This window comes from Phyllostomus discolor, chromosome 8 (assembly GCF_004126475.2).
Source record: "Phyllostomus discolor isolate MPI-MPIP mPhyDis1 chromosome 8, mPhyDis1.pri.v3, whole genome shotgun sequence".
NCBI classification, from domain to species: Eukaryota; Metazoa; Chordata; class Mammalia; order Chiroptera; family Phyllostomidae; genus Phyllostomus; species Phyllostomus discolor.
The window spans coordinates 114,368,309-114,382,202 of record NC_040910.2 but is presented as its reverse complement, the minus strand read 5'-3'; the positions used below and the strand labels follow the sequence as shown (position 1 = coordinate 114,382,202).

The 13,894-nt window shown below is 70.3% G+C and overlaps 1 protein-coding gene across 1 annotated transcript; it reads right to left on the bottom strand.

Annotated features, from left to right (window-relative positions):
* Nucleotides 1-317: 317 nt before the first annotated feature.
* SLC16A3 (solute carrier family 16 member 3) lies at nucleotides 318-13,841 on the bottom strand. The gene is given in 9 exon segments (XM_028520164.2): nucleotides 318-883; nucleotides 1,120-1,878; nucleotides 2,183-2,326; nucleotides 2,599-2,852; nucleotides 3,632-3,824; nucleotides 7,899-8,041; nucleotides 8,525-9,027; nucleotides 9,953-10,120; nucleotides 13,662-13,841. Coding segments are annotated over 9 exon segments (2,604 nt in total). The 3' UTR covers nucleotides 318-623.
* Nucleotides 13,842-13,894: the final 53 nt, after the last annotated feature.

Below are 13,894 nucleotides of genomic sequence, written 5' to 3'. Positions count from 1 at the left end.
CGAATACACAGAAGGCAGGCAGCTCTTTGTTAACACACGCCTCCTCGGGGGTCCCGGCTGCCCACCAACAGGGCCCCCGCCCGCGGCACTCAGCCGACACGCCGACAGGGCCAGAGCCACTTTGGCGTTCACTGAGGAAGTCAGACTTGGGGTGAAGGGCAGACCACACCCTCCCTCAAAAGCCAGGCTCAGCTCCCCTGACAGGCAGGTTTATTCCGGACCCTCCAGAGGTGGAGGAGGGGAGCTTTGCCCCCAGACACTGGGGGCGGGGCCGGGGGCACCGGGGTGGAGGTGGGTGTGGGAGGCAGGCCCAGGGGCTGTGCCCGGGCCGCCGCCTGGAGAGTGTCTCTGAAACCCGGTTTTCTGAGTCCTTGCTCCCAACTGTGGGCGCCTGGCCGCCCAGCAGGCTGGGCGCCTGGTGCAGACGGCCTGTGACTCGAGCTTGACCTCACCACAGATCTGCTCTGGAATGACACGGTTCCCACCCACCACCTCCCCGAAAAACAGTGACGGCGATGACCCGCTGCGGGGAGCCGGGGCCCCGCCCGAGCCAGTCCTGTCCGTGAAATAAACTCAAGCCCTGAGGCCTCGACTCGGTGTCCCCGCATCCCGGCCGCGCCGGCTCAGACGCTCGTCTCCGGGGTGTGAGCCGTCTCTCCGGCTTTCTCGGGCTCCGCCTTCAGGAACTGCTCCACCTCCCTCGAGTCCACCCCGTCCCTGGCGTCCACCGGGGGCTTGTGGGCCTCTTCCTCCTGGGCGGCCCCCGCGGGCCGCTTCCCAAGGCAGAGGTTGCCCAGCAGCAGCACCAGGGAGGCGGCCACCACCTCCGCCCCCGCCAGGAGGAACACGAACTGGTACCTTCCCGTGGCGTCCAGGAGCCTGCCTGCAGGGGGGGGCGGTGCGTCAGCCAGCCCCGGCCCCCGGCGGACCGAGCGGGCCCTTCCCCACACCTGCTGGCTGCGTGCCAGAGGATGGGGCAGCCTGGCTGTGCCAGGATGGGGGGGGGGGGTTCCTCCCCCCAAAGGCCACCCCACCGTAGGTGCCCCTCCCTGGGACGGGCAGGTGCTGGGACAGGGGGTCTGGCCCGGGCCCCCGGCCCGCCACCCACCGCAGCCTCACCTCCAGACGGGGGCCCGATGAGCACGGCGATGGCCTCCAGCAGCAGCACGAGGCCGATGGCACTGGAGAACTTGTGGGTGCCCACGATGGCCATGAGCACCTCGAACTGCAGGGCCCCCACCATGCCGTAGGAGATGCCGAAGAAGATGCAGAAGACCGCCAGGCCGCCGTAGCTGGCGGCCGTGGAGCCCGTGAGGTCGGTGAAGCCGTTGAAGAACATGGAGAAGCTGAAGAGGTAGACCGAGTAGGGCCGCACCCGGGGGAGCCCCGTGACGAAGCCGGCGGCGGGCCGGGCGAAGATGTCCACGAAGCCCAGGACCGTCAGCAGGAAGGCGGCCCGGGTGTCCGGCACGCCCAAGTCCTTGGCGTAGCTCACCACGAACACGGGCGGCACGAAGAGCCCCAGCACCATGGTGGAGGCGGCCGCCGCGTAGACCACGAAGCCGCGGTCCCGGAAGACGCTCAGGTCCAGCAGCCGCCGGGCCGGCTGCTGGGGCCCGGGCGCGGGCGCCGCGCCGGCCGCCACCAGGGGCCGCATGAGCGCAGCACACACACAGCAGTTGAGCAGCAGGCCACCCAGGATGAGGAAGCCGCCCCGCCAGCCGTAGTGGTCCTGCAGCAGCTGGCCCAGCGGGGACAGCGCACACAGGAACACGGGGCTGCCTGCCGCCGCCAGCCCGTTGGCCACGGGCCGCCGCTTGTTGAAGTACCGGTTGAGCATGATGAGTGACGGCTGGAAGTTGAGCGCCAGGCCCAGGCCTGGAAGGGGGACACCGGTGAGGTGCTGCCCCGCCCCCGCCTCTGCTCCGCCCCCTTTGTCCCCAGCGCAGGCCCGGCATCGACGGTTCCCCGAGAGGAGACCCAGTGTGCGCAGAGCCCTGCCCCCATGGATGGGCCAGGAGAGATGGCAGAGGGAGGAGCACGGGCCGGGCTGGTGCCCGGGGTGGGGGTGACGGGGCTTCTCCGTGGGGCTGAGCTGGGGGCCTGAGCTGTGGTCATCTGGCCGCTAGGGACAGGCAGGCCCCCAGCGCCACCCCCCCGCCCCACGGCCGGCCCCACTCACCGGTGAGGACCCCAGTGGTGAAGTACAGCTGGACGATGCTCCGGCAGAAGGACGCAGCCACCATGCCCAGGGACGCCAGCAGACCCCCCACCAGCATGACTGGCCGGCAGCCGAAGCGGTTCACACACACGCTGCAGAGCGGGCCTGGGAGGGGGGCAGCGGCTGAGTGGCAGGTCCAAGCCCCCCCCAGCACCCCAGCCAGGCAGACCCCCCGGGGGCACCGGCTGCCCAGGGCCCAGAGCACCGGGCCGGACACCTTGTGGCAGCAGCGGTCTCCTTTCGGGCGTCTGCAGGCGCGAGAACCGGCCGCCTGCCGGAAAGGGCCCGGCCTGGTGCTCCGGGCCTCGCAGCCGCACGGGCACCGCTGTCCGGGCGGGTCCCGGGCAGGGCCGGCCGGCCCGTGCGGTGGCCCTCACCTGTCCCGTACAGCATGGCAAGCAGGATGGACGAGATCCAGGCCGTGTCGCTGTAGCCGATGCCGAACTCATGCATCAGCTCCTTGAAGAACACGCTGACCGCCTTGGGGAAGGCGTAGGAGAAGCCCGTGATGACGAAGCAGCCCACCAGCACGGCCCAGCCCCAGCCCCCGTCGGGGGCCGGGACCCCGGAGGGGCCCTCGTCCACCACGGCCCCGCCCATGGCAGGGGGGCTGGCTCCTGGCTCCGAGTCCCTGGGAAAGGAAGCCAGGCCGTCAGGTGGCCGTCCCCCAGCGGTGCGGGGACAGACACCGGCGAGGGCTGGCGGCAGGCCAGCACCCCTCCCGCCTGCACCAGGCGGCTCCCACGCAGCTGGCCCCCGCGGGCAGCAGCTCTCCCGGGCTCAGCCGGGCCTCAGGCTCCACTTCCTGGAGGCAGACCCCAGGCCTCTGGCCCTGGGGTGACGCAGCAGGGCCCCCAGGGCGGGCTGGCATCCCACCGGGGAGGGACCTGGGGCCCCGTCTGGGAAATCCCACCATCTGGGGACTGGGGCTGGGTACAGACAGCAGTGCCACCGAGCAGGCGGGGGGGGGGGGGGGACCAAGGACAGGCCCTGTGCCCTGTGCCCAGGTGGGAGGCCCCCACCCGCTGTAACACACAGGCCCCGGCTCCTCCGGGGAGAGGGAGAGGGGAGAGGCCAAGGACTGGGCAGGCAGCAGGGCTGAAGCCCAAATGCCCGTCCGCTGCTGGACTGCTGCTGTGGCGAGCTCGGGGCGGGCAGGACGGGGCGTCCCTCCAGCCCACGGGGGAGACCGCTCCAGCTGCCAGGTGCCCCAAACCTCACGGCGGTCCAGACCCAGCGGGCCTCTGACCGCCCGGAGACTGGGCTCCTTGGGGACTTGGGTAACTTGGAACCTGGGGCCAGACTTGCAGCCGGAGGCTCGCCGTCCCCTTCATCCCCCGTGCGCCCCTCCAGCCGATGCTGGCACCCGAAAGTCCAGCTCCAGAGCAGCCTGGCGGCCTTGCCCCCCACCTTGCCGGACAGCAGCTGCTCCAAGGCCAGCCCGCCCCGGCCGCAGGCGTGGGGAAGGAGGGCAGTGCCTGCAGCCGGGTCCTCCCCGCAGCCGGCCCAGCGCGCGGTGCACCAGCCCTCTGAGGGAACACCCCGTCCCGCGGTATAAATACCCCACCCGCTCCGAGGCCTGAGCACCTCCTGGCATCCTTTCCTGTCAGGCCCCCCCTTCCCCGTCCCCCGGCTGCCAGACTGTCCTGGCTGCACTCTGGCCCCTGTCCTCAGACCCCACCTCGGCCTGCCAGCGTCCTCTCCCCAGCGTCCTGGCCACAGGTGTGGTGCCTTCTAGGGGGCACTGGTTTGGAGGGCGTGTGGGGGCACGCTTTCCAGGGCCTCCCCAATGCAACTCCAAGCAGCCCCAGCTGTGCAGGGCAGCACCGTGGGAGGGCCGGACCCCGGGGCCCCGCTAGTCCGTCCGCAGGGTGATGACGGGGCAGAACCGCCCCACCCCACCCCGGCGGGGCTGGAGGCCCGGGCCAGTGCTGCGGGCGCCAGTGCTGGGAAACCCGAGAGGCGCTCGCTCCTCTCCGGCTCCCAGACTCGGTGCCCTGGGCACTTGGGAGGCTCCCGGGCGGACGACCACGAGCAGGATGGGGGCTGCCCCCGAGGCAGGGGCTGGGCTGGTGTCAGGGAGCGGCAGAGGGCCCCAGGGGCGCACCCCCCCATCCTCCTGCACACTCGTCCACCGGCCTGGGGCCTGGCCCGGCCCCTAGTGGCACTCGGGGGGCCTGGGGCCGGACTGCAGAGGAGGGGGGCCTCCGTGCTAGGTGCCCCCCCCCCCCCCAGCCAGCTCAGGGTCAGCCTGCGGGCCCAATACAAGTCTGGAGTCCAGAGGTCACTCAGGGTCATTGTGAGGGAAACGTACTAGGTGCATCTCAGGAACACACAGTGACCAGGCGACGTTACTTAAGCAGGGGACACCCCAGACCCAGGGCCCGCGGTCAGACGGCACCAGGGAGGGGCGCGTGTCAAGAGCGACCACGAGGACTGACGGCGCAGCTCCGGGGGCCCAACGTCACAAAGCGAGCCTCGGCCGCCCTCCAGGCTCTGCCCGCTGCACCGGCCGCCCTGTCCCTCCCTGGCCAGCCCTCGAGGGCCTGGAGCTCCCTGGAGGCTGCCTGTGGATGAGGGGCACCCCCCGAACTAGCTGCTGGAAGTTTGAGGGGCCCAGACACCAGGAGGGGCAGCTCGTCCCGGGACCTGTGTGGGCCAGGTGGCCTCTCCGGCCTTTCCTACCAGCCCTGCTCCCCACCCCCAGGCTCTTCAGGCCCAGCTGACCCCCCCCCCCTCCGCCTGTGGGTGGCACTGGAATGGCCCCACCCCATCCCCCACACCAGTTGCTCCTCACAGTGAGGTTTCCCTGGGAGGTGGTGATTTGTGAGTGGGGGGGTGGGGTGGGTGCGAGGAAAGGGGTGGGAAGGCAGGATGGGGGATGGTTCTAGTTTGGGGGCAAAGGGATTCTGTCCAGCGGGGCAGCGCGTATGTGGGTCGGGGGTGGGGGGCAGGGGCAGGGGGCTGCAGGAGCGAGCCTGCCCGATGAGGGACAGGAGGGGCCCGCCGAGGCCCGGGGAAACCCTGCCGCTGCCTGGTCTGGACCCAGGATGCGGGGAGCGACCCCTTCGGGGTGTCGGGGACCCTCACGTGGTGCTCAGGGAGGCAGTGCCAGCACCGGGGTGGGCCCGCGGTGCCTGGCTGGCCTTTTGTGACATTTACCCTCCCCGGGAAGCACGCAAACCATGTCCCCGGCCCAGAAATAACCCGCCCTCTGGGGCGCAGAAAGCTGATCTCCCAGGTGGGGGGCAGGTGCCCCTCCCTGCCGGGTCCCTCGTCGGCCCCACGCCCCAGGCAGCTGGAAACCCAGTGGGGTCGGCCGGGGGGCAGAGTCCCCGGGGTCCCTTGGAGGGGCCTGTTCAGCAGCCACCCACCTGAGGACCCACCCACGTGCCTCCCCAGCCAGGCTTCCCCGAGCTGCTCCCTCAGGGGTCCCAGCCCCCCAGCCAGGCCCCCACCTGCCCGGTGGGAAGCCCTGAGGGCCTGGCCTCCTCTGGCATCACCCCTGCCCCCTCCCCCCCGGGGTCGCTCCCCTGCCGGCATCCGCCCAGGCTGTGAACTGCATCTTGGCGTGGACAGTGCCCAGCCGTGCCCCCTGCGGTCCTCAGTGGCCCTGGCACGCGCCCCCTGAGGCCCACTCTGTGCCGCAGTCCCCTCGCCCTGTGTCTCGGGTCCCGGAGTCTGGCCCGTCAGCCCCCAGGAGAGGCCCCGTCCCCTGGGTTCGGTGCGGCGGCTTCAGCCCTGGAGCCTGCAGCCTGTGCAGCGCTCGCTAGGTGGCCTCCTGGGGAGGCTGGCGGGCCATCCTCCCGCACTCCGAGCCCTGGGCGGGAAAGGGGCGACGGCCTGCCTTCTGGACTCCTCCCTCAGCAGGAGGCCGGCGGCACCTGAGCCCCGGGCAGCAGCCCCAAGGCCCCTGGAGCCGGCCGGGGTGGCGGCGGGCAACTGGCCCCTGTGCTGCCGGGAGGAGGGAGGGCTCCCTTCCTGCCCTGCACATCTGGACCCTCTCCTGCTGGGGAGGGGCAGGACCCCAGATGCCGCCCCATGAGCGCGCAAACTGTGAGGGGGGGAGGTGCCTGCCGCTTCTCCTAGGGAGGGGGAGGGAGACACTGGACAAGGGTCTGCGCCCCCAGCGTGCCTGGTGCCCCTGCAAGCTCTAGGGTGACTCCCATCTTCTCGCAAGCCTGGTGAGGGCGGGTGGGGGGAGGGAGGTGGCTGGGGAGCGGAGGGACCTCACACGCCCTCCGCCGCACTCCCCCCGGCGCCCCTCCCCCGCCCCAGCGCCGGCGCAGACAGGCTGGACGCGCCTCCCGCCGGCGAGGCGGCTCTGGCAGGGAGGATGCTCCGCCGGACCGCTCGCCGGCCGCGGGACGTGGGGGACGTGACCGCGCGCCGAGGGAGGAGCGGCCGCCGTATTGCCTGGAGTAGGCGCCCCCTTGCCCGGTGCCGTATTAGCCGGTGCGCACGGCGACGTGCGGGCCGCTGGGTCAGCGATCCCCGCAGCGGCGCGGAACCCCGCGGCTCCCTCAGGGCGGGGCCGGCCCCCTCTCCCTCCGCTGGGGCGGCCCACACACCGGTCTCCGGGATGGCGTCCCCTGGCGGCCCATTTCACAGATGCGGACCGAGGCAACGCTCGAGGAGACCTAGACCCTGCCCACCCCGCTGCTCACCCCCACCCCACCCCACTACGGCCTGCCCCCTGTGCCCAGGCCTGACCCCAAGGCCCGGTGCGTGGGTCGAGGGCTCTGCTTGGCGCTTCTGCACTGACCACCTCCCAGAAGGGCCAGCCCCGGGGCCCCCTCCACTCACGCCGCCTCGAGGCTGCCCTGGGGAACCCAAAGCCCCCTCCTCGCTGCCCCTCCAGCTGGGGTCAGTGGGAGGCAGGTCGTCTCCTGGTGCCACGGCCTGCCCGAGGTCACGTGGGGTCATTACAGAGACTGCCTTGTGACCAGGCCTCCCAGGGCCCACCCCAGGCTCTGTCCACACCACAGACTGCTGGGCAGGAAGGCCCCACGCCCACCTGGCCACGGCTGCGGGCGTCCTCACGGCCCCTGTGGGGCGGACCTCCCGCCGCGGAGCAAGGCCTCAACCCCATCCCCGGGGCCCAGTCCAACCTCCCAGCACCCACAGCCCTCGGGCCTTGGCAGTGAGGTGGGAGCACCCACCCCTGCTCTGGGCTTTGAACGAGCCCCACGGGCTTGGGTTGCATGCGGGAGCATGCAGCCACCATCCACTGCCCCTCACTCAGACCGCCTGGCTGTGGCCATCACACAGAGCCGTTCTGTCCACTCAGACGCCTCGGGGACAGAGGGCACTTGGGCCCTCCCTCCTGCCCTTTCATCCCTCTCGCAGACACCGGGCATCCCCAGTGGCCCAACTCACTACTTCCCGTTCACTCACAAGCCTGCTGGCCACGGGCCTGGTCCACCATCCGGGTAGATGCATCACCAACCCATTGTTCAGATAACTACACTGAGGCCCCACCTGGTCTGGGCCTGGGCGCGGGTGAGGGGAACCCAGGGGGCCCAGGTCAGTTCCTGGTGGCGGAGCCAATTTAGGGTGAGGCCAGGAGGAAAGGAGGTGAGGACGACGGCTGCCCCCACGTCCCCCGCTCCCTGGGAGGGGACCCCACCAAATATAGCCCGAGCGCCTGGCCCGCCGCGGGCCGAGCTATTTATACCCGGGACCTGGCCGGGGCCCCGGGCGCAGCCATCTCCTGGCTGGAGCCCAGCCCCCGAGGGCTGTGTGGCTGCGCTGGGCAGAGGGAGTCGACCTCGGGCCGCCTGGGTCCGGGGGCGTGGAGGGGGCTGCCCCTGGGAAGCTCTGGGGCACACCCGCAAGGGGCGGGAGGCTGGTCCGGGCCCCGGCGCCCGGGACCGGGAGGGGCAGGGGCGAGCGGAGGGAAAGCGCGGGCTCAGTGCCCGGGGGACTGGAAGGTCCCGGCGCTGGCCCCCGGCCGGTGCAGAGCATCCGGGCCGAGCCTACCTGCTGCCACCCGTCGGCCGGCTCCTGCCCGCCTTCCTGGCCGCTGGGTCCGCACTGGGGGCCACCGGGCGCCCCGGCTGCTCGCGCCGCACGTCCCCTGTGCACGTCACGGCTGCCGGCGCCGCCCCCGCTGCCCCGCCCGGACCCCACACAGCCGAGGGAGGGGCGTCCCCTGCTCCCAGACCACGGCCGCCGCGCTCCCACCGGGCCCAGCGGCCCCAGAGCCTGCCCAGCCGGGGGACGGGACTCCTCGTCCGGCTCGTCCCGCGCCCTCTGAACCCTCCGTCAGGCTGCCCGGCCGCCTCCCGCTCCTCCGCCTACGGCTTCAGTGCCGCTGGTTTCCAACTCCGGCCATCCCGGGACCTCCCTCCCGGGCAGGGATCCCTCTCGCCCCTGCTCCCGGGGCCGCGCGTCCACCAGCAGCCCTCGTGCAGCGGTGTTTGCGGACCCCTGGGTTTCCCGTCTCCGGCCCCCTCCCCAGCCCCACGCGGGGTCTGCACCCCCATCCAAACCTGCGCTTCCTCGGGGGCCTGGCCTGGGCTGGGGCTGGGGCGCGCTGGGGCGGGCCCTGCGCTGCCTGTGTGATCTCCCCGGGTGAGGCGGCACCCCCCTGAACTTCCGTTTCCCCGTGTGGCTCAGGGCTCTGCGAAGCCGGATAAAGCCGCTCTCCTTCCCCTCACGCACCCAGCACCTTGGGCCGTGTGGGCCGTGTGGGCCGCAGGACACGTCCGCCCTCCCGCAGACACTCGCTTCTGGGGGGGGCGACTCTGCCGGCAGGGGGCAAGGTGCTCAACCCCCCGGGTCTCCTCTGCCACTGGGGAGAACTAAGGTCTGGGGGGCGCCAGGCAGTGTGACTCTGGGGGCGGCACTGGGGCTGGGGCCACGGGAACACTTCCCAGCCACCCCACCTGGAGGGGCACCGAGGCTCCTGGGCTGCGGCAGGCAGGGGCACTGCCCACTCTGGGCTTTATCACAGACATCTCAGCAGGGCGGGGGGCGGGGGGGGTCAGTGGGGGATAACCTCCCAGGAGCCTCGGGGGCCCCCACCCCACACGCAAAGTGGGGCGGGATTGGCCTCCTGGCCGAGTCCACCGTGTCACCACGCCGAGTCCACCGTGTCACCACCTCTTCCGAGGTGCCAAGTCCCTGCTTTTTGTTCTGGACGCTGAGACCCCTCCCCCAAGCTCCTCCCCATGCCCTTGGCCCCAGCCACGGGGAGTCACTGCTGCAGGCCCACGTGCTCCAGGGGTCTCCAGGGCTGTCCCCACCCACCCTCCCCGGCTGGCCCAGGCTTGGGGGCGTGCCCCGCCTTCTGTCTGCTTGTGCGCGGAGGGGACGGAGGAGTTCCAGAAATGACGCTGGGAACCTGGAGAAGCTTCTGAGGGTCTTGGTGGCAGGACCCAGGGAGGCGAGGGGACAGGCCTCCTGTTCCTCCCGGGCCAGGTCCCAGGCTCCAGGGAAGCTCCCGGGGCCTGGTGGAGCCACACAGCACCCAGCCTTCAAGCCCCCACCGGACGTCAGGCCTGTGGTCTGCCCAGCAGCCTGACACCACCCCGCGGACAGGGCCGGGGCAGGCCCGGCGGCGTCAGCGAAGACAGCCGGGTTGTGGGGCAGACGCTCCTGCCCAGCCACCACCCCTGCCCTGGGGCCCACAGGGGTCCCGGCTCAGGAGAGACCCTGCTCTCCTCAGGGGCCCAGTGCACGGTGGCCCGAGCCCCTCTTCACGCGCCCCCTGCCCCGTGGCCACACCTCCCCCGACTCCGGGTGGGAGAGGCCGGCCCGGCCCGACTCAGCTGTGCTCTCGGCCCAGGCGGCTGCCGTGGGGCTCGGCTGGTAAGTGGGGCTGGGGGTCGGGGTGTCCTGCTCCTTGATGAGCCGCTGCCCCCAGCCCCATCCTCGGCCTGTTCCCGGCGTGCCCTGCGGCAGGAGCCACACGCCTCTCGGCCTCTCGTAACCGGCTGCTCTCCCTCGGGTGCTCTCACCTGGCCAACGTCTCCGAGGCTCCTCCGCGCAGCAGCCTTCGCCACGTCACCCCGGTTACGGCCGAGCGACAGACACTCTGCTGTGTGGACACACCCCACTTGTCTGCCGGGGGCGCCGAGGTCCCTGCCGCCTCCCGGCTGCCGTGAGCGACGTGCTGCACCCACACAGACACCACCCCCCCGCGGAGTGTCTGTGGGGAGCCGTCTTCCTCTGTCTGGGGGAGCACGGAGCCGCCCCGGCAGCGGGGACCCGGTTCCTCCACGCCTGGACCGCGAGGCTCCCCGCTCCTGTCCCTAGAGCCGCGCTGGTGGCGTTGACTCGCACCCCCTGAGGACTGACGCCCCCGGAGCGCCTTCCCCTGGGCCTGGGGCGCTCGAGGGCGCTCGGGTCTCTCCACAGGAGAACCGTCCGCTCGCGCCTTTTCGCCAAGTGCCACGAGGTCGGGTTCTGGGCCCTCCGAGACATGTGGCTTGCAGGTGTCTGCCCCCGTCTCCCGGGCGGTGGTTTCACTCTCTGCTGTGAGTTTTTTTTCTCTTTTAAAGATTTTATTTATTTATTTTTAGAGAGGGAAGGGAAGGAGAAAGAGAGAGAGAGAGAAACATCAATGTGCGGTTGCTGGAGGTCATGGCCTGCAACCCAGACATGTACCCTGACTGGGAATCGAACCTGTGACGCTTTGGTTCGCAGCCCGTGCTCCATCCACTGAGCTACGCCAGCCAGGGCTCCTCCGGTGAGCCTCGACGTGCAAAAGCTTTGTCTCCAATTCTTGGGCAGCTGTGTGTTTGCTGTCGTGTCCGACGGCCCCGTGTGGTGAAGACCTACCCCCAGGTTTCCTCCTGAGAGCTTTGCGGGCTTAGCTCTCAGGTCGCGGTTGGCCCATGTGGAGGGGTTTTCCGTATGTGGTGTGGGGGACAGGGCACCTCCTTCCGCTTGTGGACATCCGGCCGTCCCAGCCCTAGCAGGGGTAAGTCCCTGTGGTCAGCCCGCTCCCACACTGAAGCCAGAGTGGGCGGTGCCAGGCAGGGGCCTCCTTGTGGGGCGGGAGGCTGCCCTGGGTGTCCCCTTTCCACTCCTGGGGCAGCAAAGCCCCGCCCCCACCCCTCGCCACCCACAGTGCTGGAGCCTCACACAGGAGGCCCTAGTGAAGGGCACGGAGCAGGGGCAGGCCCATGTGGGTGCTGGGGGAGCAGCTCTCCCTGGCACGAAGGGCGCGAGGTGCCTGCAGCCTCGGCTGCTCTGGGGGGCCACGGGCTCTGTGGAGCCATTGGAGCCCCGCCTCTGCTTTGGGCTGGAGGCTGGACAGGAAATGGCCCTGCACATTGGGGCTTCCCCAGTACCCAGGCCCTTTGGGTCCAGCGCCCAGGGCACTTATCCTCCTGGTTCCACTGCCCCTTCCCATCCTGAGCTATGGGTGGGGTTGGGGGTCCTTGGGGCCCCCTGCCCAGCTAGGCCGGCCCTGGGGGCAGTGCTGGGACACAGGGAAACATGAACCAGTGGGACCTTCACTCGATTCGCCCCTCAGGCTGGATCCCCTCACTGCCCTGTTTGCTGCCTGTGCTGGTGCCTCCAGGCCGCCCGAGCTGCCCTTCCAGCCTCCGTGGGAGGGTCCCGCTGCCTGCTCCTCCCTCCCCTCCTCCTGGAGGTCCCCAGCCCCGCTCTGCTGCTGCCCACAGGCCTGTCCCCACCCCGAGTCCCACAGGCACAGGGAAGGTACACTCCCTAGCTCAGGGACAGCTGTCCACTTCATCTGTGGACGTCTGCCCCCAGGTCTGGGCTGAGTGAGGTGTCGCTGAGAAGCTGTGGGGTGGCCAGGCAAGGACGCAGGATGCTGTCCGTGAAAGGCTGGTGGCCAGAGCTCCACTGGGGTGTGGGGTGTGGCCCTCCCGTGGCTCGGCCTGGCCCCCAGCTTCTGCAGTCTTCTGAGGAGGGGCCCGGGACAGAGCTGGTGGCTGCACGGCTTCTGCTGGCAGGGGCCTGCTCCCGGGTCTGAGGGCAGCCACGCGGTACCTGCTGACCAGGTGAGGTTTGGCACCTGTCACAGGTTGGGGACCACTGAGCTCAACACGGCACACACAGACCCTCCTCAGTTAGGGACCTAGCAGCCCTGGGTGAAAACACACTGCCCCATTCCTGTCCAGGCCTCCAGCCCCAAACGTAGTGGCCGCTTCTCGGGCCTCACTCAGACCTGTGGCCAGACGATGCTCAACTTCTCTCTGCAGCTGCCTCTGGCCCCCAGGGCCCCTCTGCTGGCTCTCCCCTGCAGCTCCCAACGCTTCCCCCAGCTCCCCTCACCCACGCCCACCCAGCTGGAGAGTGGGACCTGGAGCTGCAGCTCCCCACGTGCCCCCCAATCTCAGTTCGAAGCGTCCCAGCCCCTGCCCCAAGGCGGAGGGTGGGCACCTCTTCCCCAGGCCAGGTGGAGGGTGGCAGCCAGGCTTTGTGGGGCAGTGGGAGGGGGCTCGGCTGTGTGCCAAGCCCTGCACATCCCCTCCAGCCCGTGCAGAGCTCGAGGCCTTGCACGACCTTCCTGTGCCAACCGCAGCCCTTCCTCCCCGTGACTCGGCACCCACTGCTACCCGAGGGGCCACCCAGGGGCTCAGAGGAGCAGGACGCCTCCCAGGGGCAGCTGACAGCCCTTGCCCATCCCTTGTCCTCACAGTGACTCCAGCTCAAGGGCAAGCTTCCATGTGGGGCATGTGAAACTGGGAGGTGTGCAGGGTTGCCCGGGGCCTCACGGGCTCTTGGCTTCCTCCTCACGCAGAGGTGGACATCATGGTCCCTGGGGAGTGAGGTGCATGCTGCAAGCCCCCCAGGGAACCCCCAGGCCCCCAGTCACCTTCCACTCACTGGCTGTCTTCTACACAGGGGGCGGGATCGTAAACAAGGTGGATGCCAGCCCCCTTGAAAGACAGCTGGGGGTCCACGTGGCCAAATGCCCACTTGGTGCCCACTGTCCGGACATCTCTCACTGGACCCTTGGGAGACCCTGACACCTTCCACTTCCCACGAAGCCTGGCTTATTGATCTGCCTGATATTTAGTACCTTCTGGACCCCGCTCTGGAAACTGCCTCCTACGGCAGAGCCTTTCTCGTTATTAACCGGGTTGGGACGTTTGCCCAGCACTGGCACAACCAACTTGGGGATGGAGAAAACGGACGCGAGGGGCCTCTGTGCCCATCGCTGCCTGGAGCCCCACAGTGCCACCTCCAGGCGGGGTGAGCACACGTTTTGTCTTTACTTGGGGCAACCGTGTCCCCCTCAGCTCCAGAGGACTGGTGACCGGTGTCCTTACCCAGAAACTGCCTGCAAAGGTGCTTTTGCTTCTCTTTGCAACGTGTGATCGAACTCATGCACAAAAGCGCACCGGCTGCGAGCGCTCGCGGCGGACGAAGTCTCACAAACCAAACCTTCCAACAGCGCCCAGCCCGGAAGACCTGCCCAGCCGCGCCCTGTCGCTGCCCGGGGGACGCACACCGCCCCCTGCAGCCCCTGCCGCCGCTCAGGTCCGCCCTCTGGGTTCAAGACGAGCGCGCTCCGGGAGCTCCCGATCTGGAGGCGCCTCGGGCCCTCCGGCCCACTCCGCCACCCCAAACGGTCGGCGGCCCTCCTCACTCGGCTGGCCCCGCTCGGAGACGGGTCGGCCGGGTGCCCCATGTTCCACGCAGCGCCCGCGCACGGAGCCGGGAGGGGTCGGGCGGGAAGGAAGG